The sequence below is a fragment of the Scylla paramamosain genome, chromosome 7 (genome assembly GCF_035594125.1).
Source record: "Scylla paramamosain isolate STU-SP2022 chromosome 7, ASM3559412v1, whole genome shotgun sequence".
In the NCBI taxonomy this organism is placed as follows: domain Eukaryota; kingdom Metazoa; phylum Arthropoda; class Malacostraca; order Decapoda; family Portunidae; genus Scylla; species Scylla paramamosain.
In genome coordinates this window covers 18,156,377-18,169,571 of record NC_087157.1, presented here as the reverse complement: position 1 = coordinate 18,169,571, position 13,195 = coordinate 18,156,377, and the positions used below count along the sequence as shown (strand labels likewise).

At 38.4% G+C, this 13,195-nt stretch overlaps 1 protein-coding gene across 4 annotated transcripts in view; it reads left to right on the top strand.

The window, feature by feature from the left end:
- The first annotated feature begins 6,244 nt into the window (after window positions 1–6,244).
- The window catches only part of LOC135102158 (multiple epidermal growth factor-like domains protein 6), a 62,110-nt gene continuing 55,159 nt past the window's right edge, over window positions 6,245–13,195 (top strand). For 2 of the 4 annotated variants that reach the window (XM_064006950.1, XM_064006951.1), the window contains exon 1: window positions 6,245–7,180. Coding sequence is in view for 2 of the 4 variants with exons in the window: in XM_064006948.1 (XP_063863018.1) it covers window positions 7,168–7,180 (13 nt within the window). In the remaining 2 variants the exon portion in view is untranslated. The remainder of the gene's footprint in view (window positions 7,181–13,195) is intronic. The other 2 variants (XM_064006948.1, XM_064006949.1) reach the window with 2 other exon arrangements.

The window sequence follows — 13,195 nt, the reverse complement described above, 5'->3', positions numbered from 1 at the left end:
ATCCATACATCCCTACATCCTACCCTGTCCTGGCTAGGTGAGTGCGTAGCACTTCCCTACCACCTGCCTTACTGACCCTGGCAACCATAAAAACAACCAACCTGACTGACCTACAAATCTTACTGTAATCTGGCAACAGACCACCAAACTGACTGACTCTGGGGAGCATGGGAGGTGAGTGTGCAGCACCTCCCTACCCTTCCCAGTCTCCCAGTTTGGCTTTGACCACCAATGTGACTCATCCTACCAACTCCAAATGTACAGACCACCACCACCACCCCTCTGATCTTGGCAAGGTGAGTGCGTAGCACTTCCCTTGACTGACTGGGCCTGACTGACTGACCCCGGCAACTCCAAAAACAACCAATCTGACAAATGTTACAAATGTAACCTGGGGAGCATGTGCAGCACCTCCCTACCCTTCCCTACTCTTCCCAAAATAAATGAAAAATAAAAAATAAATAAAAACAAAAATAAATAAAGTAAAAACAATAAAACTCCTACTTCCCCCTCAATAAAATGACTGAGTCTGGCAATCAACAATAAATAATAAAAATAAAACAATACCAACCTGACTGACCCTGACAACTCCAAAGACCACCACCCCACCTGGGAAGCACGGGAGGTGAGTGTGCAGCACCTCCCTACACTTCCCAGTCTCCCAGTTTGACTTTTACCACCAATGTGACTCATCCTACCAACTCCAAATGTACACACCACCATCACCACCACCCCTCTGATCTTGGCAAGGTGAGTGCGTTGCACTACCCTTGACTGACTGGGCCTGACTGACTGATCCCGGCAACTCCAAAAACAACCAACCTGACTGATGTTACAAATGTAACCTGGGGAGCATGGGAGGTGAGTGTGCAGCACCTCCCTACCCTTCCCAGTCTTCCACCAACCTGACTTGAATTATGACTGGGGAGCAAGGTGAGTGCAGTACCTCCTACTATCCCCACTCTGAACACCCTATCACCAACCAATTCAGACCACCAAACTGTCTTAGACAAACTGTTCTTAGAAGAAGAAGAACAGAAAGCAACGCCATCAGAGGAAGAAGAAGCAGCAGCAGCAGCATTACCGCCATCAGAGGAAGAAAACAAGAAAAAGAAGCAAAGAAAAAGAATTACCACCACTGTTATCGGAGGAAGAAACAGCAGCGTCACCGCCATCAGAGGAATAAACATATATATGTAAACTACGACTGGTCAAACTTTCTGTGGCACCAGGCTAAGTTCGACCTGTGATGGGTTGTGTTTAGAGAGGGAAAAAAAGTTCCAGGGGTTCATGAAAGGAAAGTACACTAACTCAGTTAGGGGACTGACTGTGAAAGTGCCAGGCAAGGCTGCTGCTTCAGACAGCCACACTTCAACCTCAACTATGCATGCGAAAATGTTGCTGTATTCCTACTCCTATTCCTTATTTTTTTATCTTCTGCAGAATACTGTCTTATTACTCCGTCCAAAGGCGGCAGTTCTTGTATAAGACTTGCAAACCTGTGTCCACTCATCCCAACTATCCAGAAATTTATCTAATCTTCTAAAGGTCTGGCATCACGTGTTCAAGAGATTTATGTGTATTTTTTATTTTTTTATGGTGGTGGTGGTGGTGGTGAAGGTGTAAATCTAGAATGAGAGTGAACGTCTTTGTGTTTCCTCCACCGGGACGAAGAAAGAGAACAGGGATTCCTCATACTCCAGGAATTGCCTTTGTTTCCAGAAAGCAATGAAAAGTAAAGAAAAATTGTTATTTGCTAGTTTTATTGGAATTTTTCATACTTGCGAGTATATTTCACTCTTATAATGAACGTACAAACTACAGGAGGAAACCAAAATAATGCCAAAAATGGAAGCATGGATTAAAGGATGCCAAATGTATAAAGACATTAATGGTTTTAAATACCGAAGGAAAGACGGTAATTGTATTTCTTGCTACACATTTATATTTAATAAGTGAAGACAGACGTAGGTTGAAAACCAGCCCGGGAAGGAATGTCTGGCGCGTGGTGTTCCTCAAGGCGTATTGCCTCGCCGGCACAACAATACATAAAGGACTGAGATGTGAATTAACACTGAAAGAACACTGGCCAGTGAGGTGCTCCTGCAGGGCCGATGTTGACAGGTGTTTGTCCAGGATGCCTCGTGTTACTTCTCACCGCGTGTTTTATCTGTTAGAGATTATTACACTAAATATGCTGCTGCTGCTGCTGTTGCTGCTGCTGCAGGTGCTGCTGGTGCTGCTGCTGCTGTTGCCGTCGCTGATCTTGCTGCTCTTGTTAGTATTGCTGCTTTTACTTCCTTCAACAATAACAACCAGAAAAACTGCTTCTGCTGCTGCTGCTGCTGCTACTACTACTACTACTACTACTACTACTACTACTACTACTACTACTACTACTACTACTACTACTATTACTACTGCTGGTGCTGCTGCTGCTACTGCTGCTGCTGCTGCTGCCGCTGCCGCTGTTGCTGTTGCTAATGTTTTTGTTGATGCTGCTGTTACTGCTGCTGCTGGTGCTGTTGCTGCTGCCGCTGCTACTGCTGATGCTGCTGCTGGTGCTGTTGCTGGTACTGCTGCGGCTGCTGCTGCTGTTGCTGCTGCTGCTGCTGCTAAACTTTACAAAAGTCACCACTGCTGTTTTTGCCGTCGTTCGTGCTGTGCCTCTAATCGTCGTCGTCCTCGTTCTCATCGTCGTCGTCGTAACAGTAGCATCGCCTGTCAGAGTAAAAAGACTATATATATATATATATATATATATATATATATATATATATATATATATATATATATATATATATATATATATATATATATATATATATATATATATATATATATAGGTAATAGTAGTTGATAACTTTGTGATATATAAATGTTGTATAGCAACGCGTTTCACGAGTTTCCAGTTACAATTAGGATCATTTACTTTATTTCAACTTATATTCAATTCCTTTATAGTGTATGGCGGTAATACATAACTTCAAAACAATGTTATCCAAGAATACTCTTGAAATTTAGAGCTCATTTCGCACTATTTTTCTGTTACAGTTTTGTGTACATGCATTTTTTTTTTTTTGTCATAGGAAATGGAAATTTCTCTGCTAATATAAATATTACATATTACAAACATTAAAACGTGCACAACACCCACGACTCTGGGTATTGCAAATGTTTAATTTTTTTTTGTACTTACAAGCGCATTTATAGTAATGTGATAAATAATTAAACTGCTGGTAATTATATATATATATATATATATATATATATATATATATATATATATATATATATATATATATATATATATATATATATATATATATATATATATATATATATATATATATATATATATATATATATATATATATATATATATATATATATATATATATATATATATATATATATATATATATATATATATATATATATATATATATATATATATATATATATATATTCAACGGTATTGCAGAATGCTCAAGCCTATAGTTTATAGACATAATGATTTTATCTCATCATCCTGTTGCCAGTTGCATCACACACTCAAAGACGATATCCAAGATTCCTGGTCAGAGCTCCAGTGTCATCTACTTTCAGACTCCCCAAGATTTAGTGAATACCTCGAGTACTGACATGTCACGATCACACGTGGATATGGATACTTGGGCAGTGTGTGAGCTTTCAGTGCCTTCATGGGAGATCATATATAAGAGAGAGAGAGAGAGAGAGAGAGAGAGAGAGAGAGAGAGAGAGAGAGAGAGAGAGAGAGAGAGAGAGAGAGAGAGAGAGAGAGAGAGAGAGAGAGAGAGAGAGAGAGAGAGAGAGAGAGAGAGAGAGAGAGAGAGAGAGCACTGCTAATAATTAGTTGGGTAACGCACAACATGCCTGGCGTCAGCGGGGATCAGGTGCCAGAACAGGAGAGAGTGGGAGGCTGGGAGTAGTTTCCTTTGCAAGAAGACATTCTGATACACGTAAAGAATTGCAGGTTTAGGTATTTATAGAAAGTGCAGTCGTTATCTCCTCGTTATCTCTACTTTGCCGTGGAAATCTCTCTCTCTCTCTCTCTCTCTCTCTCTCTCTCTCTCTCTCTCTCTCTCTCTCTCTCTCTCTCTCTCTCTCTCTCTCTCTCTCTCTCTCTCTCTCTCTCTCTCTCTCTCTCTCTCTCTCTCTGTACCTGCCTTGGACAGTAAGCAATTAGTTGTTCTAGTGGCGGTGTTCCTGAAATAGAAATACTGAAAAGCACACTCCATCTTTTAATACCCAATTAGCGTGGCTTCCTGATGGGAGGTACGGTAGAGCACGCTTTCGTTTGTAAGCCAAGGGAAAGTAAGCGTCTTTCCTCCTCAGACCCTCACTAGCGCCAGGATTAGCTGTGTGCCGGGGAGTGCTGGTGAGCCGTGAGTAATGTTCACTCTTAGATACACGTGCAATGTAATGTATCTCCCTGTCATTATTTTTGTTTATTATTTATTATTATTTATTATGTTTATTATATTGATACTTGTTTTTGTCTTTTTCCTTCTTTCCTTCCTTCCTTCCTTCCTTCCTTACTTCCTTCCTTCCTTCCTTCTTTCCTTCCTTCCTTCCTGCCTCCCTGAGTGCCTGCCTGCCTGCCTTCCGTTACCCATATATTCCTGTTTTTCATTTTATCCTTCCTTCTCTCTGCTATATATATATATATATATATATATATATATATATATATATATATATATATATATATATATATATATATATATATATATATATATATATATATATATATATATATATATATATTCTCTCTCTCTCTCTCTCTCTCTCTCTCTCTCTCTCTCTCTCTCTCTCTCTCTCTCTCTCTCTCTCTCTCGGGAGTTCGTTGATGAATTGGCATGTTCTCATGACTCTCTACCAGTATTTATTGGTGTTTCATCTTTTTCTATCCTGCATGAGTCTGCTCCCGGGAATTAGGTATGGTAGTTGTACGGTGATAAATAATATTTCAGTGCGACCTTTGCAATGTGTTCCTATATCTATGAAAGCTTTCGTTACTGTGGAGTGTGGCTCGAATATTATTATTGTTTTTTTTTTAATATAAATATTTTCGTTATATTTGTCCAGCACATATTTGTTTATGCGCTAAGAAAGAAAGTGACCATTTAAATCCCGAAGTTTAATTTCATTTGTATAAAGAAGTTTAAATTAGAGAGCGAAATGAAGAAGGACTCCTTAACGTGTGGGAAGTGCCTGCCAACCTACTATGGAGGGTGTGCTGCGTAAATCATGATTGTATAGGAGCGTGATGTAACCTGTTCACACTGATACCACTTACAGACAAGCCTTCAAGTACCTTGGTATTTCGTAGTAGTGGTTTAAATAATGTTTTGACTTGTTTAGATAATCATCAGAGAGAGAGAGAGAGAGAGAGAGAGAGAGAGAGAGAGAGAGAGAGAGAGGGGGGGGGAGGGACAGGTAGGCAGGAAGGCAGACGGTCAAACAGACATGCAGGGAGGCAAGCAAACAAGCAAGCAAGCAAGCAAGCAGGCAAGCAAGCAAGCAAGCAGGCAAGCAAGCAAGCAAGCAAGCAAGGAGGCAGACAGACTAACGGGCGGGGAAAGAGGTGGATGGACATACAAAAAAGAAAGAAAGAAAGCAGGCAGACAGACAGGGTGACAGGAAAATAGTCAGGCTAACTTGAAGAGGATAGGCAGGCAAAGAAGCAGGCAGACAGGCAGGCAGGCAAAAATAGAAGGCAAGGAAGCAGACAGACAGACAGACAAATAGACAGAGGGACAGATGGATGTGCGGGCAGGCACAGACATGGACAAAGTAGTTTTAAATAGCGGCAGAAACTGGAATATTTCATTCCAATGAATATATTTTCACAATTTTTTTGTAAAATACTTTAATAAATAGTTTATCGTGCCCTGCAGTGAGTACTTAACCAAAAGTCTAACTGAATTAGTCAGTGGGATATTAATACAGCATAATGTTTGCACAATTTAAACGTATGCCTCTTCCGTTACTCGTATATTCTTTCGTGATAACAATTACTGTAAGCGAAGAAAATGCAAACATAGTGACCTAACTATATTTTTCTCTCATGGCCTCGTATTTACGGTATGCCATTTTTCGTGCACAATACGTAGTTGTCATTGATTTCCTAAAACTACTAAATATACCAGAAGACAGACCTACTGACCCATACTCGTAAATATTGTTCCACTCGTAATGTTACACCACACACACACACACACACACACACACACACACACACACACACACACACACACACACACAACATTAATACAAATAGATGCGCTGCAACAAAGCAACAGAGATTGGGATGCTCATTCTTACAGAGCATTATAGTGAACATGTGAGGCAGAGATAAACAGACAGACGCAGACAGACAGATTGATTTAAAACACTTAGTAACATGTACTTGTTATAAGCAATTCTAAGTGACCATTACTTTCCCGTTCATTCCCATTCATTGAAGCATTTCAGTGTTGAGACGCAAAGGTAGTGTAAGTGTTGAGGCAGCGGTGGTAGTGGCCCCTTGACCTCGCAGCGAGGCAGGAAGGGGAGGCGAGGGACACCAGCAGTGACTGGCCTGAAGGCGCCTTGCGTCCCGCCTCCTCTGTGCGACCCTCTCCCTTGATTGCCTTCATGCATCAATCGCAGCATGACTTGTGCTCCTCCTCTTCAGTCTCACTTAACTACCACCTTCATATTCTAGACACCGCTGAATGTTGGCAAGCTTTACATTTATTATTTTTGCTTCTTTTTATTTTCTTATTTGATCTTGTTATATATGTAATGGTGTTTGTTCGTTTTATTTTGTTGCAGCTGTTGTGCATATTTAACATTCTCAGCGTTTGAAGTGTGTTCTGTTTTCAGTGTTGTTTTCCATGTATCCATGTGTTCTTGCTTGGAGGAATTTGACACGTTTTATTTATGACATTTCGTGTTTTTGTTCAGTATTTATTCTTTCCTCTTTTGTTCATGTGTATGTTGTTAACTCATGCAGTAAATTATTTCTGGTGGTTCTGTTTATGATGCTTCATTTTTAGCTCTTTTTAGAATAGTGAAGCTGCATCACTTTTTTATGTGGATGTTTTGATATTTTCAGGAAAGGATGGCAGGTGGTGCCGCGGTGAACACTCCCAACACATGCAGGAGGAAAGTGAGTACCTGCTTCATTACATCATGTGCCCTCTATTTTGGATTTTTTTTTTTTTTCATTTTAACGGAAACCTGTTGCCTGCCTTTCTCCTGTCAGCTTCCCACGAATCTGTGAAGGAAAGAAAGGATGTGCTTCCATGGTATCGTGTCAGTAGTGTTATCCATTGAAGGATTAATTTAAACCTTTTTCCAATGCGTTGTTTTTGTGTCCCATTTTTCTGCCTTCCTAGGGTATATATGTGAAAGAAGACAGAATGTAAATTTAGTCTATAATGTTCATTGCAACATCTTACAGGGAAAAAAGTCCTTTGAGGATTAACCGAGAATCTTTTTCAAAACTATAATTTTTGTATTCCAGTCTTCGTGTGCTTATTTTAATGTATGCATAGAGAAAAGAAGGATACGAAATCATAAGTTTTCTATAATGGTGTCATCTTTTTGGTATAAATATTTACTTAGAGATTCAATTGAAACCTAACAATTAGCTGTCATTTTTGCGTTCGTTTTATATATATATATATATATATATATATATATATATATATATATATATATATATATATATATATATATATATATATATATATATATATATATATATATATATATATATATATATATATATATATATATATATATATATATATATATATATATATATATATATATATATATATATATATATATATATATATATATATTTTTTTTTTTTTTTTTTTTTTGTATGTACGTATATATGAGTGAAGAAAGGAAAAATGCAATTACAAAAAACTTTCCACAATAATGGGAATATTCACTTAAGGTCTTTTTTAGGTAACAAATATCAGATCTTCTAGTTTATATGCCTATTTATCCTTTAGTGTGTTTTACCGTTATGTAGATTAATAATATTTTGCCCGTTATGATAAAGTGTCCTTGGAAACTATTACTGTAACACATTTCATTTAGTGTGAATTTGGTTTCCACGTAAAAAAAAAAAAAAAAAAAAAACTCTCCTTCTATGGAGAAAAGATATTTATATTTTCTTTGTTCAATTGGTATTGATATTATTTTTAACTCTGATTTCCCGGGAAGCGTTACCACCATGATATTTGTGACCTAACCTAAGGTAACTTTTTAGCGTCATAACCTTTGTTGCAGCTTTATTCAAGTAAAATCAAAGAGAGGAAAGCTTGTATAGTTCTGTGAAGTGTTCTTATTTGTCTCTGTGTGTGTTGATTGTCGCCTTGAAAAGTCAAGGTGACGTGGGCCTTGATGACTAGAGCCGGCCCACACTATTTGTCTCCCTTTTTTTAGAGGCTCGTCGTTGTAGATTTCTGAAAATATTAGTTTTCCTCACGTTTTTATTTTCCTTGTCAGCGAATGAAAGATAATTTATGATTTTCTTAATCATTTAGTAACGTATTTAATATCTTTGGAGGGATCATTCCCGTAGCGGAGCGAGGGGGCTCTATTTTTGTTAGCGCACATCTGTACACCCCACCGCTCCCGCCTGGCCCTGGAGGGCACAACGATGATTTGGCCAGGAGCACCTTTTGATGTCCATCGTATAGAAAAGTTTCGATTTCATTTTCGGAAACACTTCTTGGTAACTTTTGAAGGCGTATCTTTGTTATTTTATTTAATTTCTTCGTCAGACTCACCTTTTTTTGCTGTATTTTGCATATTTCGATTTATCGGCATGTGGGCGAAGGTTTCTGCCTCGCAACTCGCACAACTATCGCCTCATCACTACAGATCGAGCTCGAGCGCACAAAATGTGCCAATTATTTGCCATAACTCACTTCATATACGGGAAAGGGTTGTGTGAAGAAGGTGTTGTGAGGAGTAAACATAGGAGAAATTAGTTAAATCTAGAAAGGTAGCTAGCTCAGGGAAGGTGAGAAATAGCTTAAGTATTTACCACACAAAATGTAGCAGTATTTTGAATAAAATAGACTTGCTTAGAAGAATAGTGTGTGTAGAGAAATTTGATATCATTGCTTTAACTGAAACTTGGTTAGATATGTGAGGAAAAGTATTTAATCCAGAGGTCAAGATAGATGGTTATACATTGTTCTATAAAGATAGGGAAAACAGGAGAGGAGGAGGCGTCGCGTTATACGTTAGGGACACATTACAGTGTTGTATTAACAGCAGATTTAAAACAGATAGGAAAGCAGTAGTAGTACAGCAATGTACAGTAATGGGAGTAGTGTACAAAGGAAATTAACACCTCACTGTGGCAGGAAATAAATAGAGCAGGCAGGTACAGTCAGGTATGTGTGGTAGGAGATTTTAATTTTAGGAATATCGACTGAAGTCTGATGGTGGGTAAAAAGGAAGCAGAATTTTTTAAGGTAATTCAGGATAATTTTTTAAAACAGGTAGTCGTAGAACCCACAAGGGGGAATAATATTTTAAATTTAATTCTTACTAACAGGGAGGAAGCAGTCACGTAGGTAGAGGTTGAAGGACAGCTAGGTAACATTGACCATAGGGAAATTAGGTACAATTTAAAATGGGAAGAAACTTTTAGAAGCAAAAACACTAGTAAAATACTTGACTTTAGGAGAGCAGAATTTGAGGAATTAAAAAGGTACCTCCAAGGAGTTGACTGGCAACGGATGCAGGGTGAGGTCAGGTCCGGGACGGAGTTGAGAGAGATAAGGCAAGATGTGAGAGGTGAGGTGAGGTGTGAGGGTGTAGGACAAGAGGAGGTAAGATGTGTTCCGAAGGGGCGGAGGAGAGAGGGAGAGGGAGATGGGTGTGAGTATGGTGGAATGTCAGGTCATGCTGAAATGAGAGAGGTGAGGTCGAGGCGAGTAGATGAGGGAGTAGAGAGGATGGTAGGGGCCGAAATGAGGGAATTAGGTGAAGTAAATGTAGATGAATTGTATAAATATTTCGTAGATAAAGTTCATACAGGTCAGTTAGCATATATCCCGTATAGGGCAATAAGTTCACAGAAAAATTATCCTAAATGGATGACTGCTAGATTAAAACATTATATAGGGTGGAAGAGAAGTATATATAAGACATTAAGGGCAGGTGAAGAAGTTTTAAGGTCACAATATAATGAATTAGTTAGAACAGTCATGAAGTTAACGAGGAAAGCTAAGGGCAATTATGAATTAAGTGTAGCCAGCCATGTGAAGACGGACCCCAAGGGATTTTATCAGGAATAGAGGACGAAGAATAAGGACACTATAGGTCCATTAAAGGCAGCAGATGGGGAGCTGGTTAGTTCTGGGAAGGAGATTAGTAAAATTCTGAATGAGTATTTTTCATCTGTCTTCACCCAGGAAAACATGCAGGATATGCCAGATAGTGAACATATGTTTAGAGCAGATGAGAATGAGAAGCTGACAGATATTTCCATAAGTAGAGAGATAGTGGAACAGGAGATAGATAGGCTCAAAAAAGTTCAAGACACCAGGACCAGATGAAATATATCCCAGAGTACTTAATTAATGCAAAGAGGTTATTAGTGAGCTGTTATTCTCTGTCTTTAGGAAATCACTTGAGTCAGGTGAGGTACCAGTAATGTGGAAGCAGGCTAATGTAGTACCCATCTTTAAGAAAGGAGATAAAACTTTAGCGTCTAACTATAGATCTGTCAGCTTAAATTCAGTTATAGGTAAAATATTAGAGTTAATAATAGCGAGGAACATTAGGGAACATTTAGACAAACATAACTTGATAAATTAATCACAGCATGGCTTCACGAAGGGGAAGTCTTGCATGACAAACTTGTTAAGTTTTTACAGTAAAGTGTACGAGGCAGTAGATAATGGTGATAGTTATGATATCTTGTATCTGGACTTTAGTAAAGCATTTGACAAGGTACCCCATGAAAGGCTCCTGAGAAAGGTTTGGGCACACGGGATAGATGGGAAGGTGTTAGGCTGGATAGGGTCATGGCTTAGCGACAGGCAAGAAAGAATTGTAATAAACGGCTCGAAATCCGAGTGATATCATGTAATCAGTGGGGTGCCATAGGGATCAGTATTAGGGATATTGTTATTTCTAATATATATCAATGCCTTGGTTAGTGGAAATAGTAGTGATGTTAGTAAATTTGCGGATGACACAAAGATAGATTAATTAGATCAGAAACGGGTGCCTTCGCCTTGCAGGCAGATTTAGGATGAATGAATGGACGGACATATGGCAAATGCAATTTAATATCAATAAATGTAAAGTACTTAGCGTAGGTAGTGGAAACCCACACAGTAGGTACACATTAAACGAACAATCTCTGGTAGTTACAGGGTACGAGAAAGATTTAGGAGTTATAGTTAGCTGTGAACTCCGTCTAGGAAAACAATGCATAGAGGCTAGAAAAAGGATAAATAGGGTACTAGGATTAATTTTTAGGAGTGTTAAAAGTAGAAGGCCGGAAGTAATATTAATGATATTCTTGGCGCTGGTCAGACCTCATCTAGACTACGTTGTGCAATTCTGGTCTCCACATTACAGGAAAGATATAGGTGTATTAGAATCAGTACAGAGGAGAATGACAGAAAGGATACAGGGGATGAGGAGTATTCCTTACGAGGCGAGATTGAAGTCATTAAATTTACATTCTTTAGAGAGACGTAGGTTAAGAGGGGACGTGATAGAAGTCTTTAAGTTCCCTTTCAATAGTCCAGGAGTCAAGCAATATTTTCATTCTTTCATCCCTTTCATTGGTAAACTCTGGAATTCTCTGCCTGTTTCTGTTTTTTCCCCTTCCTGTGACTAGTTGTTTTAAGAGTATTGAGGCACTTCCAGAAACATATTTAGTTTTTTTATTGACTTTTAATTTTTTATCTTTTTTTTTTTTTGTCTGTATGTATGGAAGCGGCAACTGAAAAGATTTTTTTTTCTTCCTCTGTTTGCCATTCGCCAAGAAGATATGAGAGCGTGAGTATAAATAATGGCTATATGGAAATGTAAGAATACCATTTTATACTGCTCTAAATTAAACACCTATTGCATTGTTTAATCCAGTTTACTCAAGTTGAACCGTCCGATATCTTTTGCATCTAAATGATTTTTGTGTTCAGCTATTTGAATTTTTATTTCCAAATGCAGCTCCATGTTTTCAAGAAGCACAGAGGGTTGGAGAAAGACAAATCTTTCCTGAGTCTTAATAGGTGAATGTTAATAACAGTAGTAGTAGCAATAGTAGTAGCAGTAGTAGTAGTAGTAGTAGTAGTAGTACTACTACTACTACTACTACTACTACTACTACTACTACTACTACTACTAGTAGTAGTAGTAGTAGTAGTAGTAGTTGTTGTTGTTGTTGTTGTTGTTGTTTTTGTTGTTGTTGTCGTTGTTGTTGTAATAAGAGCAGGATTCTTATCTGGAGTGACACCAATTCAGTTTTTGTATAATTTGTATTTTCTTACTATTATTCCACACCTTGTCAATCCACGCAAGGAAAAAAAAAGAAAAGCAAAAAAAGAAAACGTATATTAAAAAAGTGAGAGGCAAGACCAGCAAGTGAAACACGCCCTGCCTTCTCCATAGACTTGCCGTGTTTACTGCCGCGCTTCCTGCCTGATAATTATACAGTCTTACGCTGGAGGCGCTTAATGTGGTGCATTTGTATGAAAGAATTTACTTTTTACCATGAATCTCTCTCTCTCTCTCTCTCTCTCTCTCTCTCTCTCTCTCTCTCTCTCTCTCTCTCTCTCTCTCTCTCTCTCTCTCTCTCTCTCTTTTTTTTTTTTTTTTTTTTTTAAACAAATATTTACAGAAAGGCTTAAAATTCCACGTTGAGTGTGGAATTATTTAAAAAGCCTATGTTAGTATTTTTAACAGGAATAACACTATACATGCTTAACATAAAGATTATAATGTTAATACAATAAAATAATAAAAATTTAAAGATTTAAAGCGCCAGTGGGGACAGGTGCGTGCTACGCCAGCTGTGGGCTGCCAGCTTCACCTGGTGCGTGGACATGTCCTGCACTTGGGGCGTGGCCGCCGTGAACATGTTCCACAGCCGCGAAGTCCTGGCTGTGTAGGTGCGCTGGTGTTGGCT